Here is a 24,969-nt window from a genome sequence, read left to right as displayed (position 1 = left end):
CATCCACCGGTGTGTCTGGATGTGTGCGCGCGCGTGTGTGTTTTTTGTTCTTCTGGTGCGCGTGCACGTTCACTTGTGTAGCGGCTGCAGCGGGTCAGATGGTTCAATTTCACCAGCAGTGAGCACTTAATGTTGGGTGCAAAGTTGTTCTGCAGGCTCGTTCGAGTCCACACACACACACACACACACACACACACACACACACACACACACACACACACACACACACACACACACAGTACTCTTGACCCTGGCTCAGGATGAGACAATTCTGCTGCATTCACGCTGTTTTATTTTCTCTGTGTGTGTCTCACTTAACCCCGAGTGCAACACTTAAATAATCTCCTCATGTCATCACGGGCTGGCTTTCTTTATGGAGCGAGTTCAACAGAAACATATTTTCATCATATATTATCCGAGTGTGGGTATATTTAATCAGCTATGTGCCTACCCCCGGGGAGCATGCAGTCAATGAACTTGTTGAATATGTATAAATATATATTCCACTAACCGCTGTACACTATGCCGCTCTCCTCCCAGGCTCAGGGCCAGAGAAGGAGCAAGAAATCGATGGAATCCATGTTTATCGATGTCTTGCTTTGTATTCTCTCCCTTCCAGAGGAATAATGGCGAGCATGCTTCCAAAGGTCCCTGCCGACCTGGCTTCTCACAAAGCTTCTACTCTGTGCTGATTTCAAGGGATGTACTGCAAGGCCGGGGCATACGCAAAGGTAAGGGCTTTAATTGGAGCAGCCCGTCACCATGGTGTGTGTGTGTGTGTGTGTGTGGCAATGTGTTGATGGACGACACGGGAAAGAAAGCAGAGCGATTGAATACTTGTTCAAGGATCAACTCGGTGCTGTGGAGTTATTATGATCATCATCATCATCACTATCGTCATCATCTGTCACCTTCACACTACGTCTTCCCCAAGTTGTGTTGCACCAATTACACAGTGGGCCGACCAAGTTCGAGGGGCCGATAGTGCAGGAAATGGAATCGACATCCTGTGTCTAATCTGGCACAGCTGCTGCCAATGTGGGCTAATTGCAATTCTCTATTGATCCCAATGGTTGTTTTTTTCTTCTTCTTCTTTTTCCCCTCCCTCCCTCATAGCTCAGCTAAGCTGTATTGTTTTGCTGTGGGCGCACAATAGCTCTTTTGTGAGTCGACGGTGTCTTAGGCGGCTGCACAATATATATGTCTCCCTCTCCTTAGCAGTGAGAGACCTGGTGGGGATGCAGCTGTCTAGACTCTCTCTCCCTCCTTCTCTTTTCAGTGTGTGTGTGCACATAATCGGGTTCAGCATATTATTTCCCGTGTCTGTATTTGTGTTTTTCGTCTTTTCCCCCCGGAGTGACACGCGTTCTTGGAGGACGTCGTCGGCTTGATTGTAGTGTTTCATTAACTTCGGCGCGTTGTCGCCCCGGCTGCTGCTGAGCTCTCTCTCCGTGTGGCAGTGATGTCTTCAGCCCAGCAGGGGGTGTTCACACAATCACAAACAATCACAGAATGAGCCATCAACTGCTGCACAGGAGCCGCGCGTCTCAGAGAGCATTATTCATCTGGTTCGGTCTCTCCGAGAGATGGAATTGTCTCCGCGTCGCCGCTCTCGCTCACGCACACACACACGGAATAATCGTCGGGAAAGTCTCACAGGGTTGTTTTCAGTATTCATAATTCAGTTTACCGCGAACACACAAGGTTTTAGTGCGGTTCTTCCAACGTAACGCCTCGCAAAGTGTCAAACGTCGCTGTGGTGTCAGATCGAATAAACCTCGACAGTCCACACTCATAGACACGTAGGGACTTGTAATTAATCTGCTGTTTTCCTCTTAAATCACATTCAACGCGTATGCTTTTTAATTTGACATATCACCATTTATTTGTGTCCCCTGCGCTGTTTGGAAGGATCTCGACAAAGTAATATGTGCTCGTCTCTGCCGCCACACACTCACAGCTGCAATGTCATCTTCATGTGCATCCGAGTGCACAGCTGCAGTGGCCAGACACACACACACACACACACCCACACACACACACACACACACGAGCGCCTGCTGTATGTGATTTACAGGGCTCAGCCAGTTGATTTATAGAAGGTAAGGGTGTCACTGGAGGAAGGCAGGACTACTCTGGAAAGGCTTTAATAATAACATTGTTTAACCCAAAACCATCAAGTGGGGGCAGGAGTAATGACACACACACACACACACACACACACACACACACACACACACACACACACACACGGTATATGCCACTGGGGGAATAATGGGAAGGACAGAACTAGGACCTTGGCCATGATGGGGAGGATGTGTGGGTCTAGACAGGAGGTCGGCGGGGAGGAGGAGGGTGTTACATTTCACATTTTATTATTTTGAGTCACTCTGAAGTGCCAAACTTCATAAAATGTAGAAGTCTAGTGCAGTTATTGAAACCGCCACAGCAAATAGGAAAGCCAACAAATCCGAGGCTAAATATTTGACAATCTCATCCGGTGATATAAAAGTCGTGCGACACTGTTTGTGCATTTTGATCCGTGTTTTGACAAAACGGCGCCTCACTTTTTCATCACTTCTTCAGCCTCTCAATGCGTTTGTCATCTCGTGAGTCGCTTTCTGCCTTGTTTTAATCAGCGGAGATGCTTATTCAGATCACTTGCCGAAACGCTTCTGTGTGTTTAGGCCGACAGAGTTTCCATTGACAAACGCAGTGTGTCCAATGAACATTCCTCCGCTTAAAGTCTACACAGGGAATTATTCCTGCTGACTGAATTGATTTGCTCTCTATTCATCTGGGTAAAAACCACAGTCTCCACGGTTAATGACTTGCATATCCTACCGGAATTTAGGAATTTGGGTCAAACAGTGTTTTATATTTATTATCATGCCTCTGCGAAGGCCGCGGAGGCGTCGGGTTGTCCGTCCCATTCTTCAATGGAGGGCCTGGAAGGAATTTTTTTCCCTCTTCAAATTTGGCACAGATGCCCACTTGGACTCAAGGATGGACTGATTATAATTTGGTGGTTCAAAGGTTAAGGTCACAAAAAAAGTGCTTTTGGCCATAACTCAAGAATTCATATGCTAGCTATTATAATTTCACACAGAGGTCTAATAGGATGAAATGATGACATTCTGGACAGATACAGATGTAAACTTGACTGGCTCTGTGGCGGCATGTAGCGGTAATGCTAGTTTCACAGTTGTGTGTCTTTACATGAACTTAAGTAGAGAAACGTGGTGGGAGTGTATGTGTCATGTACGTACACGTGCTGTATGTGTGTGTGTGTGTGTGTGTGTGTGACACATTCACTGCACAGGAAACCCGCTGTGTTTCATGCCGGCCTTTTCACACATCTACGACTGCTTCTCTGCCACTGGAGCTTCGCCAGGCCCGGTTACCTTCACACAAACCGAACGGCACTCCAACGGCGGCCTCTGCGCCTCTGAGAACTGAACATTTTTGAGTGTTTTCTTGTGAGTGAGTTGGGGACTCGCCTGGATAAACAGAGCCGGCTAACGTGACTTCGTCCCGTGTGTCGTCCTTCGTCCCTCGGGGCGGATTCCTTTCTGCCAGGGAACGGCGGTTTCAGCTCAGCGAGCCCACTCTGCTGACCTTGGACTTTGTTTGGGTTACCGGTGGTTTTTGGGGCAGCTCTCACTTTCACTGTTGTTGTGTTTTCTTTTCTCTGAGTGTGTGTGTGTCTGAGAGAGGTAAGCGGGGATTGAAAGACAGATTTGGTGAATTCACCCCCGCCTCCCTTCGGACACGTCGGTACCTGAGCTACAACAATGCTGACGTCCACAGTGCGGCTTCTCCGATTTTCTCTGCAGTCATCACATTGTTTTTTTCTAGGAACTCCACTGATGCCTGGCTTCAGTTGGAAAATGTGATCCCCTCCGGTATCTCATCAGCCAGAATGAATGGCCCCAATGTCTGCATTTAAAGTGACCATATCTGGCCTCAACCCTCCGGGCCTGCCTCGGGATTGCTATTGTACTCATAAATGCATTTTCTGATGCACTGCAAGCTCTCTCTCTCTCTCTCTCTCTTACACACACACACACACACTCAGTGCCTATGACAGTGTCCTTATACACTGCCATGCAGTACAGATTCACGTTGCAGCGGATGGCATTTACGTCTCTGCCTCCCTGACCCAGATCCCGTCTCCCTCCCTTCAGTGCCACCTTGTTTCTATATTCACGGCATGGCTGCTGCCCACCGGCAGGATGAGCAGAAGAAATGGATGAGAGAGAGCGAGAGAGAGAGGGCTTTGCATTCTCAATAAAACTAATTGTTCAGAGCTGTAATTTCCTCCCGGATAATATTTCCAAAAGTCTCTTCCAGCGGGCACACACAAGGCCCCGGGGGTGGCGAGTCCCACTTGCCTCGGTTGGTGAAGCTTTTCTGCGAGGTTTTAGAGTTTTTTTTTTCATTTTTTTTTTTCCTCAAACTCCACAAGCCGGTCGGTTGCTCCTCTGCGAGCTTTGTATTCTGAACATAATTTCCGCAACATAAAGCGCAGAATTTGAATTCCAGTAAGTGTCAATTTCACCCCTAGTTTAACTATTTTCATAGGAGGGGTGAAAAAATGGCTTCATATGGCAAAATAGCCTCACAGGATCCTCAGGCCTTAGACGTTTAATAATGCACCAAGAATACGAGTAAAATTACCTTCCCCTCGTCCCCAAAATCCGAGCTGACGCACAGCCTTCAGTGGCTCGGCGTTCTGCTGACGAGGGGACCGGAGTCCACTACGAAGGAGGGACTCATAGGAGCCGGAATAAAAGACGGCGGTTCCTTTCACACGCTCCATAGGGATGGACAATACATCAATTTTCTCTTTCTCTTCACGCTCAAACAGAATTAGATAGTTTTGATTTGCTGTTTACCTTTTGCCCCAAATCTCATGATACACAGCCTGCAGTGTTATCTGGGTCGATAGCAGACAGGCATCCTGGTGGAGAGCAGGCATTGTTGGAATAGAGCCTCCTTTGTGTTGTTGTTTTTTCTTCCTGTTCTGCCTAAATAACTCTCATTGTTTCTTCTCATTATTAGTTTGGGATCTTGGTGTCTTACTTTATTCTAAGTCCTATCTCTCTATGATTCTTTCTTTCCGTTGTTGTCATCATTCTAGTCTCGTCTCTGCAGCCGCCTCCAATATAAACATCTAATCTGCTGTTATAATGCAAAATAACAGCACAAATCCGGATTTTCTCTCTCTCTCTCTCTCTCCCGCCGCCATCTGTTTGAACTATTGCATGCTTTATGGCTAATTTTTTGTGAGCATTCTCCGTCGCGGAGATGCATTCCCCCCTTTTTTTCTTGTTTTTCCCCCCATGGTTATTAATTAGAGAGGGAGCGGGAGGCTGACATTTGTTGGATGTCTCGTAAAGCGGCGAGACACTCTGAGGTGCTGCTTTATGCTCTTCAGGCCAAAGGCTAACCTGACCCCGGGGAGCTGTTACCAAACGCCAGTTGACACATATTTACTTAACGTGTAACCCCGAGCCTGATGTATGTGTCCAATAGTTTTCAAGAGTTGTGCGTGGATTTTCCAGAGAGGCCCATATAGATGATTTAGCCACATGGCGGAGCGTTTCTTACCCTGTTAAGGTCTAGACATGAGTGGTTTATGGGATAAGCAGGGTGGGGCTGGGGGGGCTCACACCTGCAGGAGTTCCTTTTGATTAATATTGTGAGTCTCGGGGGAGGCCGTGCTGCTTTTGTGCGCTTGTGCGTTTTGGTGGCTGAGTGCACCGAGGTAGTCGCCCGGCGCTCTGTCGGGTGCACGCCAGGTTTTTTTTTTCTTCTTTTCTCCAAGCCGGTCATTAGAAAGCCAAGCAGGACAGGATGAGAAAAGAAAGAAAGCAGGTGGAGGGCATTATCTTTAATGAGATTTTTGACATCTTGTCCCTTTTGTTTTGAGAGGAGAGACAGAGGAGAACGGGGAGGGAGGGACGGAGGGAGGGGGGCGAGTGGATGAACAAATGTGGGAGACTTCCTGCAGATTGAGTTACAGTGTGTGTGTGTGTGTGTGTGTGAACCCTGCATACTTGTCATCTGCTTGGTACATTAAGAGACCTCCTGCCTCGGCGTGATGGGCCTTCTGGGGTCCTGCAGGACCAAGGTTACGGCCCTCCTGAAGACATTAAACCCGTTTAAATACTTTGCTTGGGCTCCAGCTCTTTAATGCACAGATGGTCTGCACGGGCCGGGAGATGACACAAGGACCCTGCTAGCTCTCTCTCTCTCTCTCTCTCTCTCTTTCTCTCTCACATACACACACACAGTCACATTTTGTCTGAAGTTAGGAGTTTTTCTGTTGTTGTTGTTGTTTTTGTTGGCGATGTCAGATTAAGACTCCACAGTGGCTGCTGTAAGGTGTCCCTGCTGTCTTTGGTATAATAGTTTGTCAACAGGAGCAACAGCAATGCAAGGCGCTCCTCGGGCTGTTCTTTTTGCCGGGATGCGGCGGACAGGGATTACACCAGCTGGATAACGATAAGCCTACAAGGCTGTTTTCTACTTCGCTCGAGTGTCACACTGACCATGTCCTTCAGCGAGGCCACTGTCAGAGGGAGGGTGAAATAAAGGGTGTTGTGGAGGGAGAGAGAGACAGTTTCCTCTCAACGGGGTGGAAGAGGAAGTATGAGATAAGGCTTTGTCTCCCGCAGCAGCGAGCACAGCATCATAGATGTTGCTCTCGCCGCTTTTTTTGCACATCCGTGCAAAACAACACGAAGAAACACAGAAAGCCATTTTGGCTCGCGGAAAACCAAAAGGGATCGAGATTTTCCCCCCTCCTCCAGTGCAGGGTTGGCCGGGGCCCAAAACACTGCCGTGTCCTCCGTCTTCCCACTCACTCCGCCGCCGCCGCCGCCTGTGTTTTGTCTACGGCGGCGTTTTAATTACGGCCTAATTGATTACGTTAGGAATGAAGCCGCCGTGAAGGCGACCAATAAAGTGATGATTTCAATTTGCCGGTGTGCCCGGGTGACACCATTTTGAAGTTTGAGATTATCTTTGTCTTCCTATTTCAACTTTTCTATTCAAGCACGGAGCAAAAAAAATCGAAATGCATGAGCTCAGTTTTGGCAATTCTCCTCTTCCCTAAAATCTCAAAAAACATAATTAAAGAGGAGCGAACTAAAAGCTAATTTACAGCCATTGTTATGAACATTCCTCATAACAGTGATATATATATATATATATATATATATATATATATATATATATATATATATATATATATAAGGAATATAAAAAGGGCTTCAGCGTCCTCACCTCTAACCCAGCCCTCAATTATCTCCTCCTTCCTATAGTTTCCCCGGACCAGATCGTTACAGTTAATTAAAAGACTTCTGTCCATTTCTCAGACTTTGCTAATCAACCACAAGCGGTCCATGATCTCTCTGAGAATGTGGGCAGGACAAATCCGAGAGCATTACAGCCTCATATGCTATTCCTTTTGCTTGGAGATCCCTCGTCTTTGTGAAGGGAGGATGAAACGATGGAAAGGGAGCCCTCAGAAGACACGGCTGTCTGCTAATCACTAATTGTGTCCTGAACTCCCTGTGAACGTTCCTCCATTAAGTTCTTTTGGTTCAGCACACAATCGAACCGTGGAAGGAGCGCAGGGGAGGAGAGGAGGAAGGATGGAGGAGGGAGGATGGAGGAGTCGGGGGTCGACAAACAGTGTGGCGGTAATGTTAATTAATCAGAAGACAATGAAGGATCCCAGGGTGTCCGGGCCCACTTTATTAACCAGGCTAAACGCTAATAAGGGCCCAACAAAGGCGCTTCCAGAGGAGCTCTGATCTTTGCAAACCGCGTCTGAAGATCCGTGTCAAGATAGATTTTTACTTTATTTTTATTTGTATTGATTTCCCCAATGTTTTTTTCTTCTTTTCTTCTCCTTGTAGTTTGGGGCAGAGGGAGCTGGCTTGTCAAGTGATGGTTCAATCGTTGCTCAAGGACATATTTGGCAGAGTTGGTTGCCGGGAGCAATTAGGTGTAGACCTTCAAAGTAAAAGCTTTTTTTAATCCGCTAAACGCCATTGATGTCACTTATTGTCATCTAGGAATACGTCAGTTGTGTTTTCAATTGACAAATTGGATGACGATGGGTTGTCGGAAAGTGGTGGTAAGTTACTATCACAAGTTTTTTGGAGCCCAGAGCTACAATTGTTTTAATATAAAACGGCATCAAATCCTCAATTTTTAGAAGCTTGAACTGGTGGATATTTTTGCTCAATATTTGACTCAAAAGATTGATTGTTGTTCCTTTTCTGTTGATCGACTGATTACAATTGACTATTCGTTTCAACACTACACGTCATGTTCAAGGTCCTTATTTGATGAATGTGGTATTGTTTAAAGTGGTGTGTCCATCACTGTGTTGATGGAATTGTTTAATATCATGGCAGCGGAGAAATTAGCCACTGTTCAGAATATCAGAGTACGTTGATCACGCTCAACTCGCTCGAATCTTTTCAAAATGTTGAAACCTTGATGCAAATAACTCCATGTACTACTCTAAAGTATGTACGTATGTTTCGGAGCATGCATCCATTGTCACGTATGGCGTTGTAAGGCATGCTGGGACATTGCCAAAAATGGATGCACGTGCCGAACAAGGCTATTGGGCGGTTGAATCTGCATCATTAAAGTAAAAGCTGACGTTGGAATATTCAAGACACTTTCAACCTACTTTATCTCCTAAAAATCACTGTTTTTTGCAGCAGATCACCGTAGCTGTGGCAACGGTTGTCATGGAGTTTTAATAAATTGCACACTCTCAATTGCTCAGATTAAATTTGCATTGAGCAACGCAATTCATTCGCCTCTAAATTGAAGATGTCTATTCATGGTTCCAATCCAACCCCACAGTGTTGTAATTTCCACTGCACTGGAATCCGTTCAAATGCATCACTGTGATGTACCAAGAGCATCAACAGTAACTTTAACGTTACGGGCCACGGCATTGAGAGGCTTCTTATAAGAACCTGAAGAATCAGAGGAATGCGGAATATTCATAAGATCATTTCAATATCAAGGCTTCACACTGTTCAGTGCGGCGGGTGACTGCCGTGGAGAGGTTTCATCATACTTTGGCTGATATTCTATACAACTCGGAGCCAGGAGCTGAATGCTGCAGATGTGTATGTGACTCTGCAGCATTTCTCCGTCTGCAAGGCGAGAAGCGGCCTTTGTAACACTACTGGTCAAACTGCATGATTAAATGGAGGCCAGACCGGCCGTTTCAAGCCTCGGGACCGACACGCTTTTAAAAAAAAAGCACACTGGCCACAGTTCCTTTCTTCTCCCTTCTCTCCCTGTCAGTCTATTGTCTTTTCCTGCACATCAAGGAAAGGCGCCCGCTCTCCTCCTCCGGGCCTGGGAGAACGTAGAGAAGCAGATAAGTTGTCTCGCTCCCAATCTGAGGATGATCGAAAAACAAAGTGAATCCTGCGGCCGCGAGGGAACAAGCCTCCTGTGAGGGAAGAAGGGAAGAAGGGGGGAGACGGAGGAGGAGAGGGCGAAGGGCTCGAGGAGAAAACTGTGTTTGCCCATCTCTGTGTTCAGGACTACTTTCTCTGCTCTCAGTTCGGACTTTGACGGACAGAAGACGGGTTCAGTCCACGCCACTCTGCGCTTTATGGACGATGGAGCAGAGGGTTGGTGGTCGTGCACGATGACGGGCATGTTGTTGGCCTCAGTGCACAGTGGAGATAATGAACGCTTTATTGCCCCTTCTATGAACTCGGCTATGGGAGTGGTTAGTCCCACACAATTAGATATTGCACATGCATAGGCATTTACACCGCACACACATCACCGGCTGTCCCCAGAGGCAGGGCTCTGGTCTAAAGGGGGGTTGGTGGGGCGGGCGGGTGGATAATGCTAAACACAGAAATAAAGGGATTACAAAGCAATGGTGTAATCCAGCTGTCAATCACACCTCATTAGCAAACATAGGTTTCAGAAACAGCGACAGGTAGCAGGTTGGGGTGGGGGTGTGTGTGGGAAAGAGAAGCAAAGGAGGAATGATGCGGGTATGAGAGAGTGGGAGGAAGAGGAAACCAAAGAAAGCAGGGGAGGAGGAGTAGAGGTAGCAGCCTCACTATTCCGCTCAGGGGGCTCTGCGGAGAGTTTTTATTAAGCTTTCATCTGCCTTTCCTCTCCTCCTTTAACCCCCCCCCCCCCACACACACACACACACCTCCAAGCAGCAGCACTAACACAAGCAGATGCAGGGAGCCCTCGCCATGTCAGTCACGTCTCAAACCCACAGTTCTACTTGTAATTCCCTGATTAATTAAGAACAGTGATTTAATTGTAGGTGTTGGGTCGGTTTTTTTTCATTTTTTTTATCTTTCATTGCACTCTCTCTCTCTCTTTGTCTCTCTCTCTCTTTCTTCTGACGCTTGCTCCCTCTCATCCTCTTGGCAGGCTAATTTGCCCTGCAGCTTTGAGGAGGGGAAATGAAAGGTATAAGCAGAGGAAGCCTTCAGATGGTTTATTAAGAATTGATTTGCCACGGTGGCAAAGAGAGAGAGAGAGAGAGAGAGTGAGAGACGGACCCGTAGGGAGATAGATGCAGGCTGACGTGCCTCCCAGGCAGACAACCCCCGGGCTGTGTGGGAGAAAGACAAGCAAGACGGGGAGACGCAGAGAGGGCATGGGAGCCAAAACCGGATTAGTGTAATATTGCCTGGGCGTCGTCATCTCAAAACCACCTCCACAAACTCTGGATCCACCCGACTCGCATTCAGCTTGTGGCTAATGTCGCTCACTTGAGGAATTAGTCGGCGGGCTATGTGCAGGTTACTATGGAAGCCCATTTCCGTCAGTAAAATGAAAAAATAAAATGAAAATTTAGCTGAGATACAAAAAATATCCCCATGGTAAATCATAATTATGAGATAGAAAGTGGAAATATGAAATAATAAGTGTGCAAGTGTGCTATTTTTTCTTCTTCTTCTTCATGTTATCTTCCATGACCATACAGCGCAGAGATAACAGGAAGAACAAAAAGAAGGTACTTTTTTTTTCAATTTTTCTTTTAGAATATTTTATTTTTCAATTTTTTTTCATGCAGAGCAGACTACATTAAACGTTACAGAAAATTACACAAAAAAATACACAAGTAGAGGAAATAAAACTAATTAAATAAATAAAGTAAATAGATAATTCCCCCCACCCAAATAAAAATAAAAATAAATAAAAGGTTGGTGCATAGGATGACACAGCACAGAGAGAGATACCGCAATGACACAAATGCATAATGTTATTCAGAGCTCCAAATAGTTACAGTCCTATGGTACCGTTAGTGATGTACCCATGTACTCCAAATAAAGCTGCCAGATTTTCAAAAATAACTTATATTTCTTTCTGAGACTATATGTGATCTTTTCAAGAGGAATACAACTGTTCATTTCCACAGACCATCTGTCGATGAGAGTGGGGGAATCAGACTTCCAAGTCATTGGTATACATTTCCTGGCCACACATGAAGCAATTTCTGCAAAATTAATTTGGAGCTTCGTTAAAGACCCGTTGAAAGTTGTGAAGTTTCATTTTTTTCAAATGTATTGTCACAGCTACATTTTCCTTTAATCTTTTTTCTTTTATTGCCGGAAATGGGCTTTCACAGCATCCATTGGCAAATGAAAATGTGCTGCGTAACAAACAAACAAATAAAAAGCACACATACACACACATTTCATTTTTTGTTTTATGAATGCATATCGCTTCAGAAGCTAATCTGGGCCAAACGACAGGCGTCGCACAGCGGCCACGGGCAAATATTTGGCTGTCGCATAGGAACCATAGGTTATGTTTTTAATTAATTTGACATTAGCATAGCCTGCATGCTCCAAAAAGACACCTTTACCAACTGTGCGCTGTGGCGGTGTCCGAGACCGCCGGATAGCATGGGAGCAGAGAGACAGATGACTGATCAGAGGCATTAGCGCACGGAGAGAACAGAGAAATGGAATGCACCCCCCCACAGCTAGGAGAAATGGCTAAGGAGGCGGTGCGTCGTATCTTTACCCAGAAGCCCCCTGCACCTTCATTTGCAGCTGGCCAGACAACCGGAGCCATGTCAGGTTTATCTGCCTCCCTCGTGTCAGGTGGAGGTGGTTGTTTCTCTATTTCTAATCTTCACGAGTTGATTGGCCACTGCTGCGTTTTCATTTCCTCTCATCACAGAAGCGTGGCGTTTCTCATTATCCCCTCGCCTAATTTATGCACAAGTTATTCATAGTTTTTTTGGGAAAGCACTAAGTCTAGCGATCAACAATTTGACAGTTCCCCCGTTGTGCTTTAAGGAAACGGGTCTCAGGGACCTGCTCTTTGTTTCTACCTTTTATGCATCACTGTGTGTGTGTGTGTGTGTGTGTGTGTGTGTGTGTGTGTGTGTGTGTGTGTGCGCATACGTCGTTGTTGTTGTGTAGAATCAGGAGGTGGCGGTCGGTGAATACTGAACTCGAGAAAAGTTTGTTTCTCGCCTGGGCGAGTGAGACGAACAGAAGAAAGTGGAAGCTGAATAAAGACGCTCATTGGGACGACGATAAAAGACGACAACAACAACAACAACAACAACAACCGCGTCTCCATCCATGATGAAAAAGATTCCCGGGAGAGGAGCCGAGCGTAGTAACGCCACCTCAGCCGTGTGACAGGCGGACACGTATGAGCGTGAATTGGCTGCCAGTCAGAGAGGCTTTATATAGCTTCACACATCCTCATCGCCCATGACTTACATTACGAGGCACGTGACAATGTAAACGTGCGCACACACACACACACACACACACACACACACACACACACACACTCCCATCAGCCACGATGAAGGCAGAGTCGTCGGCGCTTTCTTCAAATGAAGACCACCGTTGAGTTGACGGGGCCCGGTAAAGATGCAGGAGCTGCTCGAATGAAAAGACTTTTCAAAAGCTTCTCGCCGGTTGATGCTCGCTTCCACGATGAAGCGCTCGTGCTTGACGTGCTGCCGGATGATAACTGTGTTAAGTAAATAAGCATCTTAGTGGGTTTGGTTTCTATGCCCCAGCAACCGGCAGCATTTTTGATCCGGAGGTTTTAAGTCGCTGCGGTCTTCTACCGTAACTGGAATCTCGCCTCGGGGGCCACAAAAAGCCCTGCAGGAGCGCTCGTCTTCTCAGAGAGAGGGTGCGTGGAAATGCTGAGTCGGGAGGATACAGGTACCCGCTGGACAGAGAAAATGGAGACAAATGAGGCTGCGTTGAAGGGCACAACTCTGTTTCTATTACAGCTAAGAAGGTAGAATATTCTCCCCTCCTTCTGGAGAAGACGTGGAGGCGTCCTTCATCCATTTGATCCACAGCTCCACTCGAGCAGAGGTGAGGCCGAGGCGTTCTCAACGGAAGCTTTGAAGCACACACACACACACACACACATTTGCATACACATGATTGCTGCAGTGTGCATTGCAGCGCCGCTTAAGCCGCGTAGAGATTTCAAGGGGAGCGAGCCGAAAAACAATTGACAAAGTTAAACGCCACGTCACATCGAATTCCTCAAATCGAATATTTTCCGGCCTTGTTTGTCGCATGGCGGCTCTCGCCAGGCATGATCCCGCTCCGCGCGTGTGCTGCTTTTTTTTTTTTGGGTATGTCAGCATCGGAGTAATTTGTCCTGCAGATGCGGACTAATGAATGAGGCATCCTGCTCGTGGGATGATATTAGCCCGGGTAGCAGTTCCTTTGATGTGATTAGCTCCATGCACTCTCTTGACAAATTGGTCTGTCCTTACCTCACAGCTGAAACACTAATCTATGCCAGAAACACAAAGAAACTCCTTCCGCTTAACAGAACACGAAGCATTATGTGTGTGTGTGTGTGTGTGTGTGTGTTTGTGTTCAGGAGAGATTGATGAAGAGGGATAAATGAAAAGATAGAATTGAGTTAATACTGAAAACAAGAGTCTGCAGCCACACTCGTGTCTCTGTGAGGATGCTGAGCACAATGTTTTGCCGTTATGGCCTTTATACTCCGGGGGCCACGACGAACAAACAACACATGCATATATCCGGCGGCGTTGTGAATTTGCCACACTTTTTGTTCAAGAACACGTCCCGATAGATTCGCCCAGGCAGAGCACCAACTACCAGAACCCTATTGACCCAGAGCAGCGTCTGGCAGTCCGTCTTAGGTAAATAGTTTTATAGCCTAAGCTACTATAAGCTATTTTATTGAGTTTCCATTTAATGAAGGGCTCTGAGTGAATTTGAGTTCCCTCTGGTAAACAATTAGGCAGTGTAATGTATATGTCCAGTAATGGCGCTTGCTGTCTTGGTTTAGGGCCGCGGAGCTTTACTGGCCTCTGTTCCGCACAACGTGATTGTGTTGATGCCTTTTTTTGTCTACAAAAGCCCAGAATAATAGACCTTCAAATTGTCGCTTTTTTGTGCTGTGATGTTTGCAGTCATTGTGACAGAAACGGCATTAAAATACGTGCACAATATTCACACGGAAAAAACGCTTCCGGTGTGTAAAGACCTTCATACCGCAACTATCTTATCATGTTCACACAGAACAGCTAAAGCACTGATGGACGTGTCTTTTGTTTTAGTACCACGGTACTGAATAAATAGAAATGTTAACCTGATGATAATGTTGCATTATATCATGAGGGGACCACGAGTGTCTGTGGGAAATCGTCTTACTCGTTGTCATGTACTGACACACACACACTGACATATTGGAAAGCTTAATCACACACGACATATAAACACTTAAAGTCGTATTTTTCACATCTGTAAATGATCAGAGCTGTGGAGAGACGATGTGTAGCTCAGCGTGCAGAGAGAGATCTCATTAACCTACTCTCACCAAGCTATCTTGTGACTTTTTTTTTTTATGAGAAACTAGTCTGAAAAACGTCCTCTGATAATTGATAGATGCCAGCAGCCAAGCCAGTGAGCAAGCTTTGGATCGTGGTTAAGAAATGAAAACATTTTTAACTGACTCCCCCACCTTTTCTGTTTTTTTTTTTGTATTTCTTTCCGCCCTAGTTTCAAAAGGGGAAGCATAACCCGAGGACAAACCAGCAAGTTTTTGTCCACTCAGCTGCCGCTTGTACTCAAGTGGGTGTTTCTGAGGAGGAGAACACTTGTTAGTCATCGGTAGCCGGGATAAATTCTGACCTTCTGGCCCGCGGAGTAATTTGGGTCTGCACGTTGACGGCACCCCTACACCATGCCAATGTCTGACTCTCGTCAGGCCGCAACGAGTAAAGCAAAATCTGTTGGCTCGCTGTGCGAGAGGCCATCAACAGCTGCCTCGCTGTCTCAAGTAAGGAGCTGGAAGGCAATTACGTGTCTATGACTGGAGGGTTTAGACTCTACCCGGTAACGAGAGTTGGCTCCTTCTGCAAGCCGGTCCAGCCAGTGTGAGCGTGCCCTTCTTCACTGGCTTTTCCGACTGTTTAGTCCAGTCCTCGTCGCATCCAAATACTTGGATCCCCTTCACATTCTCTGCTGTGGTAAATGTGTGTGTGTGTGTGTCAGTATTTGAATGTGAACACGTAGAAGCAGCATGCTCGTCTAATGTTTGGACAGAGAGCTAGCAGATCATGTCCTCAGTTTATCTTGGAAATAAACACATCCAACATGTCGTTCCATCCCTCCAGCAGCAGCTTTGGGGTGAGATTTTCTAAATATTTAACTTTAATTTAGATACCAGTGCACAGAGGTAATTGTATTGTAGGATTTGGTCTGACCCTTTTTTTTTTAAATAATGGAAGCCCATCAGTTCACCCACTTAAGATAGTGTTTAATGAATTAAGCAGGCTCTGGATGGGTGACCCGAGGTGGAAGACAAAAAGGTTGTATATATTACACCTATCTGATGGGACGTCTTCAAATTAAGCAGAAAGTATTCTCATGTCATCATCAGGGGAAAAGGGATTTGCTTATCTTGGAGGAATGGGCTCCTCTTCTCTTTGACATCTGTAATTGAGTCTGGGTCTGCACGACATTGGAAAAGACTGACATTGCAATATCTTTTTTTCCTGTGATATAAACACAGTATATATGGCGATATGAAAAATGAAGAGGCTGGATCTATGAAGAACCTTTGTGCTCTAGTAAACAATTCAACCATAAACACACTGGTTGTATTGACGTTAATTGGGATGACGGCAGAAAAGTCACACCCACAAAGTTTTGTGCAACAAAAATGCTTATAATAATCCTTTCTGTCTCAAGTCGTGGAAGTCGTATCAGGACGTGTTTCCGGTTCATTCGCAATGATGACGTCACGATGACGAGGATGAAATGATGCCCGTCGTGTTGATTGCGCCGCAGAGAGGACTTGCTCGGGACTAAAGCATGAACAAGGTGTTTACAACACTGGGCCTCGTGTGGTGACTTGGTATGCGGACATCAGATACTCCCCCCCCCCTACCTCAGTCCTTTACTGTGGCAAGTGGAGACTCTTATCATTGATTTTCTCTTTTTCCCTCCTCTGTTCACTCGCTGCAGCGCTTCCCAACTTATCTGGCTCTAACAGAACAATGCTGCAGTAGCAGGGGCACTCAAGGACAGATTAGATGTTTTGGGGATTCTCATTCCTCATTTCCCCCCAAACTCCTCGGCCCACGTGTTCACCGTTCTATCGCGCTTTCCTCCCCTCTGCGATATCGCGCATCGACCTCCTACCACCTGCAATTGCAACTACTTCAACTCGGCTTCCGCTCCTCGGCCCGGAGACTAATCGCCGCCTTGTCGCTGTATGTATTCCTCGCGTGACGCTGTGCGTTAGTTAAAAGAAAGGTTAACGTGCATGTGTGTGTGTGTGTGTGTGTGTGTGTGTCGGCTCATTTGCGTGCACTTTGCTTTTGTTCCTGTGGTGGCGGCGGCGCCTCCTCTGTCTGAGCCGTGGTAATTACTGTGCTTCACTGCCTCTGTAGAAGTCAATGAAGCTGAACTCATTGTCTCTCTCTACATGGAAGTCAACAATTGTGTGAATTCCCCAGCGACATCGCAGCCACGGCTAAACCATCTTCCTGCATTTTTTATCAGTCAGTGTGTCTCAGTTTGTCCTTTTGTCTATCTTTTCTCTCTCTCTCTCGTCTGTGCCTGTGTGTTTGTGTGTGTGTGGTTACTGTTTCCACATCCCATTGACTTCTAATGGGCGTAATTGAGCTTAAGAGTGTTGTGATTTAATTCCCATGTATGTATTTCTGTATTTAATTTGAGTCATGGAGTCTATTTAAGGTTGCTAACAGCATCATAATCTAATTTCCAAACAACAACAGCTAGAAGGCATCTCAGTGAAATTGTAATGTTTAGTTTGAGTTTTTTCCAAATGGGTTTTAGACATTTAAAGGGATATTTCCTTGCAGACTTAAAGTCACTTCCCCGTCTGTTTGTGTCGTTAAAAACATGGCAACCCACGCCACACTCTGCCTCCCCTTGGCTGTGTGTACAGTAACTGTGTCCCAGTGCTGCGGGAATGGAGAGAACATGTTATCATTAACTGTGCTGAAGCTAAAACCACTGCGACCACGGCGGCAACTTAATGGCCGATTGCCAGTTGTCCTCAACCCCATGCTCCCTTTTGATAATGTTTAACCTTCACGGAGCACATTAAATGGAGGATGGGTTAGCCTCAAACCCAAGCAACCTCAATGGAGTGTGTGAGGGGACGGGCTGTGTCATACAAAGGAGGTTAGCCGCGTGGAATGTGTGTAATGGGGACGGTGAACCAAAGCCAAAGATGCCGGATGCGATCGGCGGCTCGGGTTAGCTGATTGCTGTCTGGGACAGGCTGAGATGAGATGGATGGCCTCTGAGCATTTGGATGGAAGTGGACTCCGACTGCTTTTTTTTGCCCTTTCTGAATGTGGATGTGGAAACACAGCGAGCGATATGTCGCCATGGCGGGAAAACACAAGCCAAGGCTCGTCATTAATTCCTCAAACCGGATTTGTTCTTTTACGAACAGATTCTGCTGGTATTGTACGGGTATGATAAGTAAGGTACAGACAGCGGCATGTCTAAAATCACAAGAGACACAGCGGTATGCAGGCTTTGTTTGGTTCAATGTATAAAAAAGAAAGAAGCTAAACCGATGTTCTGAGGTGTCTTGTAATCCTTACACAAGTCCTGTGGGATCTCTGCACAAAAGGGGCCAATGTGTGCAATTAATAAACATGATACTTTGATGATCTCAGGTTTAAAACTTCATCAACAATTATTGTCAAGAACAGTTGAATGAATAAAATAATACAACCCGATTATTATAAGGCTGAAAATGCACCAGGCGATCCCGATTGGCGCGACCTCGTGAGGATGAGAGTATTTCAGGTAATAGATGCAAAGGAGGAGAAATAAACATTCAAACCAGTAGTATATACAAGGCGTGCTGCCAGTAATGCTGGAGAGAGAGAGAGAGAGAGAGAGAGAGAGAGAGAGAGAGAGAGAGAGAGAGAGAGAGAGAGAGAGAGAGAGTTACAGTAACGGAGAGCAGGGTGTTGGTTGGAGTACAATGCAGATGTTGTTAATGCAATTCTATTGTCCAACTAATTGAGTATACTTATGCCTGCTAAAACTGCACCCATGCAATTACTAGAGAGAGAGAGAGAGAGAGAGAGAGAGAGCTTTGCATGCCAGTTGCGTGCTGTGCGAGTCTTTCAGCATCAGTTAGCTTCTGTTGCCATGTTTAGAGTATAAATTGCTCCGCAGTCGTGTTGGCTCACAAACTCTCCTCCTCAGTGTCCATTTGTTTCCATCTTCAAGGCTCTTTAATAGGCTAAATAGCTCGCTTTGCAGAGGTTTACTTAAAGCTAAGTAAAAAGATTTTTCCCCTTCAAGCGGTCTATTTAACCTCAAGCATGCATAACGCCCGGACGGCCCTTGAGCAGTTAATAGTACTGAGAATAGGGCTTACAGGAAAAGTAAGAGACTGAGAGGCCGTTCTCTCCACTCTTTTAGTCAGCAGAATTGGCAGAAGGACAAAGAGATTTTCTTGCTGCCGCATTAAGAATCTGTAAAGGAGAGATTAGGTTCGTCATCTCTCACGGAAAGGAAGGTAGAGAATTTGTGTTGTTACTCCGTGTGGAGATGCTTTTGTTTACGATGGCCTTTACCAGGAAAATGTCACACAAAGCGCTCGGGCATCAAGGGCCACTCTCTGGGCGGGGGTCCCCCCCTCCCCCCCTCCGGGCCGCGGCGACCGAGATGAACACGAGGCGCACGGGCGGATGCAAAATCAGAACCGGTGGGATGGAAGTCGAGCTAAAAGCCGCCGGCTCGGTAGCAACGATGCACGTTTGAGTTTGAAGAGGTCGCACAAAACCCCTGTATAGTCTTTACTTCAATCGGTTGTGAAACAACATCTTTTCTCAAAAGGTTTACACATTTGCATCAACAGCAAGAGGCAAGCGAGACAAAAGGATTGTGCTTCATCGTAACAATCCCACAGGGCATTTGTTTTCTTTCTCCTGCATCTGTTTGTATTTTTGCTCTGTGGGTCTCGGGTCGGGGGTGTGGGGGTGTAGCCTGCTGAACTAGGCCAGTGGAGACACTGACATTTAGACTCAAAGGCTAATGCGATGCCCGAGTCCGCCCCTGCGCTTGTTGGCTCACGGTCGGCGTTCCTCAGATCAGGACACGACCAGCCCTCGCTCCTCTTCCAGACCGCCTTGAGACCCTCCCTCCCTCCCGCCTCCCCCCGCCCCTCCGATGCAGCGTCTTTCAGATGTGTCAACTGTTTCGTCTCCGTCTCCGGCGACCTCAGCTGAAGGCTCAACTCATCTCACACTGAGAGAGGCCACAAGGGAGAATATCATTGTCTCCTCTAATGGAGGCCGGGGACACGTGGAGTGTTTCTGCCCTCGCAGTCGTAAAGCGAGGCCTTCTCCAGACCAGTCATTTGTTCTGTCCAAAGGCTCATTTATTCTATCCCAAGGCTATGTTGTGAAAAACATCTCTAATGATGATAGCAATACCCAGTGGGTCGAGATGTTGGAACGATCTTCCACCTCCCGCGAGGTGTCTTCGCGTGACCTATTCTTTGACCCTCAGGGCCGACAGCTGCCTATCGGAGCCAGAAGACTCATTTGCCGTGGCTCAAAGGCTATTCTTAACCCCCGCGGTGAACCCATACATCACCAATGCACATCCTCAGAATACTCTTAAATACTCTCTCCACCGCAGACGTTGTAACGGATGCCGCGGCCAAAGAGCCTGGAACACATTAGAAAAAGTTCAGCTTCCGTTTTTTGTATTATATATTCATCCTCACTTTAGAAAAGTAACGAGGAGGGAGGACTTCACTTGAGACTGGAACAATTGGGATAAAAAAAAAAAAGGATTTGAGTTGTTGACTCTCAGATTCCGATCCACAACTGTTCAGGACATTATAGGCCAGGATGTGAAAGGACACCTGTCATAGGAGTGTTCTTAAATGTTAGATTTAAGTGTTTCACCGTGCTAATGGAATTGCTCTTCTCCCCAATAAGGCGCTAACATTTAAAATATAAAAAAAAGAAAGAGGCGGAGGAGAAACGCAGTGTGGTGCGAGACAGGTTTGTTTTTGCTCCCGTGAAATATCAACTTAATTAGGAGCAGCGTATCATTTACAAATCCAGCCTGACATTTAGGGCGCTTGCAGGTAATAACGGAGAATCGCATTTCCACTAGCGGGATGAGAAAAATGCCTTCTTGATTGAAGAGGGGCAACGTGTACGCCGTGGCCCTTTCCCCAGGTGTCACAATCAGTCCTCGAGTGCCAGATGTTGCGCAGAGTCCACGTCCAGGTTTGCACGAGTGGTGACTTTGACGAAGAGACGAGGCCAGAACCCGGCAGCTTCAGTCATCTCTTCAGATCCCTTAATGCGTCCCAGTGTTTCCCCGAGAAGACTCGCGTAATCTTCGAAGACACGCACCTCTCAGCGAATGTCACCGTCGGCATTTTCCTCGCCCCCTTTCAGACCTTCTGTTCTATTTCGGGCCCGCGCAGGAGGCCCGAGTGGTGGCTGAGCGAAACCTCCAGTACGACCATCTGTTCCAATCCTATCACTTTATCTGTGATCCGTTTCGGCGGCGGCGTGTTACTAAGAGCCGCGCGTCCCAGATAGGGCATAAAACATCAACGCCGCGCAAGCAGCGCTACAAATCTCCCCCGGCACACGCGGAGACAGAGTGGAGCCGGCAGACGTTTTCTTCTCGACCACAAAAGTGAGGGCCGTGCCGCACAGGAGGCCGACGTACCGGCTCTTAACATGGTGGAAATTGCCTTTGTGAACAAGCACCAAGGTCCACTTGAAGAAAAGAGATTGGATGGATGCTGAGACGGAGCGGTTCGTCATCTATATTCAGCGTTTAAAGGAGTAGCGCTGGCCGCCGGCGGTCCACGATTCAAGAGGAGGATCTGTGGGATAACTGGGATACTTCCTCCGCAACCCCCCCGCCCCCCACTGAAATGTACCTCTCTTACGGTGCGGTAATGAATAAGCTCCCCCCCTGCAGTCTGCAAGTGATGAATACACATTACTCACAATTACTTCTGTGCTTCATCACTGCGGATTTGGTAGCAAGAGCGCGCTGTGTCTCGCCGTGCTGTTATATTATAATTTATGACGGCCTCTCATGGCACCGCTTCAGGGAGCCGCTTTAGCAGTTATATACTGTACATCCACTGTAGTGTGCAGCTGAGGGAGACTGCCACGCCGCTCTTCTGCCGGTTGATGAATGTCCTCGGCTCTCAGGTTGTGAGGGCCTTCACTCTGGCTTTATCTCGGCATAAACAAATGTGAATAAAAGCCGCGGAACATGAGTTGTTTCCCATTTTAGCTCTGCAGCATGCACCCCTGATATCCATACACCTACTTGACTCATTTAAAAAAAAAAAAAGTAAGAAGAAGAAGAAGAAGACGGCTAAAATTGAGTTCACATATTCCTTTCAGCTGAACGGGATTGACAAATTCAGCGTTTTTCTCAGACAGCAACGCTGAACACATTGCCACGCTGTGATAGGTAATTTTCTGAGGAAGCAGCCTTATCTGTCTTCCCCTCCCCTCTTCCTCGGGGAAGGGGAGAAAAGTGGAAGAGAGAGGACAGGAGATGAGAGCAGTCGAGAGAGGAGGTAGATACATGCGGTGCGATCTGAGCTAGCTGTCTGACAGAGTCTGCTGCTTTCGTCCAGCAGAGGCTGAAGCTTTCAGACCCGCGCTGGAAGAAAAAAAAGAGCGCTGCCAGCTCAAATCCTGTCAGGGAAGAAGTGACACGATGGGATTTGTGTTCACCGGGCCTCTCGATTTTGTACAATATGGTCGCGTTCCATATCGCATTCCAGCCGTGAACCGTGGAAAGTACCGACGTGGTCTCCGTGACGTCACCCGTAGGAGTCGATGTGAAAGCTCAAAGGCCTCACTAGTGGCTAATCCTAAAAAAAAATACGGTCGAAGAGATGCAGCCGAGGAGACAGCTAGCGACCTGGCACAGTGCCCAGGTGTCAACTACAAGCAGCTGGGCTCTGACGCACATTTGTAGCCAGCCTCGAGTGGCCGTTTCAGGGAACTGCAGCGCCGAATATTAAGCTAGCACGCACTGCTTACGGCTAACGGAGTTCACGACTAAGCACGGCATCGACCGTACGACTGCTCATACTGAAGCACGCCGCCGACACGTCTCCCTCAACATCACACGACCGTATCAGTCACATCAGCGCTTTGAGTGAATATTGTTTATCACAGATTCAAATCGGCGTAGCCTCCTCCGCTCCATTTAGTGTGAAATTCCTTTTTCTACAGTACAATGATCAGTGAGCCCGCGCGTTTGATCCTCTTAACTCGTGTTAACCGTCTACCTCGGCGTCTGAGGAGATGCGAGGCGTTTCAGGGGCGGATGAGCGTGTCCGGTAAGCTCAGAAATTCCTGGCAACGCAGAGTACGACTACGCATTCCTCACGTGCGCAGAACCCACACACTGTACTAGGCAGTCGCACTTTATACTCATACATAAACATACAAATATGCGATTTAAAACAGAGCGTATAACTCCTACATTTGTCGTATATTTGTGTGCATGCCTGCATACATAAGCACATTATGCACTTTATACACTTAATACTTTTACATCTGCTGAAATGTGTCGCTCCAAACTGTGGGAGAAAGGAAAGAAAATAACTAGCTGCCCACACAGCAGCTCAAGTGAATATCTGTCGCAGCTTGTTGCTAAATTGTTTGTGAAATAATGTCTATCTGGTTCGTGCATCTATTGGACAAAAAGCGCTTTACGGGGAAGGACACAGTGAAGCGTCTTTGTTTCATTTAAATGTGCCGAGTGTGTTGGCGTGCTCCATGAGCCTCTGTGTAACAAGCTCAGAATAGATCATTTGCCCTTTTCGCTCCGAAGCTCTAACACAGACATTGCAGCAGTATCGTTGGTGAGAACTACTGCAGGCCGTTGGGGGTGAGCGAACACATTTGCATGCTCACATGCACGTTCACTGCTTAGTGGACAGACGCTAAGGCGTTTATTAGCCGTCCATTTACACGTCTGTCCATGAAGAATTTGGGCTTCGATAAAGTTCATCAAGCCCCAAGACTGGTCCTGCACTGTATCAATACGGCTCTTAGTAGCTCACCAATCGGGCAAGTATAACTGGCTTAAGTGTGTGTGTGTGTGTGTGTGTGTGTGTGTGTGTGTGTGTGTGTGTGTGTGTGTGTGTGTGTGTGTGTGTGTGTGTGTGTGTGTGTGTGCATTGGTTTGACAAATTCCAATAAATTACTTTTCTTTTGCATTTTGTGTGCATGTAACGTTTCAAAATGATCAGCTGAAAGTAACCTTGTACCTTCACACTTTTCTCTGCTGGAGTGAGATTGGTTTTGTTATTATCAGCTGCAGACGCGGGGCTCCAACAATTGGACATTTTCACTCAATTTTTTATTTTTGAAAGATTATTATGATTATAATTTTTTTTCTCGCTTTTCTTGGATATTGCCACGGGTTTGGATTTGAACCCGAGCCTCGTTGGGACTCAGGCTTGGCACAAGTGGCACACTGAAACCGGGGTTAATCTGCATGTAAAGAGAGCCATCTCACGTCTGCAGCAGACAGTATGTCCCACAGCCTCACATCACAAGATCTAGCCTGCTTCAGAGGCGCTCCACAAGGTGACCTACTGGGGATCCCAACATTTTAAGGCCAGGAACCATTTTCAAACGCTCTGGACAAAGAACATGATTGAGATTGATTGTGTTTTTTTTCACCCACCTCTCTTAGTTAGAGGGGAAGTTCCTGTTCCTCTCAATGAGCCGAGACTTCCGGGACCGTGCAGTTTCAGTGAGTCCATAATTTGGGCTTCATCAGACAACAGAGTCTCTCAGCACAAGCTGGCTGACTAATTTGCATGCCACTCATGCTCTCTGACTGCGTCATTCGAACAATAGAGGAAATTATGAAACTCTCCCTTGAAATTAACTGCATGGATCTCATCAATAATAAAGCCTGGACTCCATCCCCCCCCAAAAAGGAACGTTTAAATCAAATTCTTTTTGGAATAAAAAGTGGGCCTTGCATGGACCTTGCTTTCTTTATCCAATATATTTACATATATGTTTTATTCATCCACAACGGTTGACACTTCAGCTGAAATAGAATGAGTGTGTAATGTGTATTGAGTTAGTTGTGCAGTTATAACCCGCAGCAGGTGCTACCTGGTTAAATGGTCTGTATGAGTGTTTGTGCTGCAGTGCGTAGGTCATGGCTAATTGCACAAACAAATTCCAATAACACTAGTGGCCTCCGAAGGGTTCAGTTTCTAAATCCTATGTGCAACAGTGTAGTCTAAACTGTCATTTCATGTGCATAAGTTGTTTAATTACGAATACTTTTCCTTTATTTCTGTCACTGTATTCATATTTTTACATCATGTACATTTTGTAGTACCCCACTCCCCACA

The 24,969-nt window shown here is 46.6% G+C and overlaps 1 protein-coding gene across 1 annotated transcript in view; it reads left to right on the top strand.

Annotated features, from left to right (window-relative positions):
* Positions 1 to 24,969, top strand: part of LOC306743584 (cadherin-4-like) — a gene marked incomplete at both ends in the record, with an annotated part of 221,234 nt that overhangs the window by 761 nt on the left and 195,504 nt on the right. The window contains one exon of the mRNA XM_079226112.1: positions 620 to 731. Coding sequence (XP_079082238.1) covers positions 620 to 731 — 112 coding nt within the window. The remainder of the gene's footprint in view (positions 1 to 619; positions 732 to 24,969) is intronic.

The sequence above is a fragment of the Taurulus bubalis genome (genome assembly GCF_910589615.1).
Source record: "Taurulus bubalis genome assembly, chromosome: 11".
Lineage (NCBI taxonomy): Eukaryota > Metazoa > Chordata > Actinopteri > Perciformes > Cottidae > Taurulus > Taurulus bubalis.
Note: the sequence above shows the minus strand (reverse complement) of the source record. Positions and strands in the feature narration are given on the sequence as shown.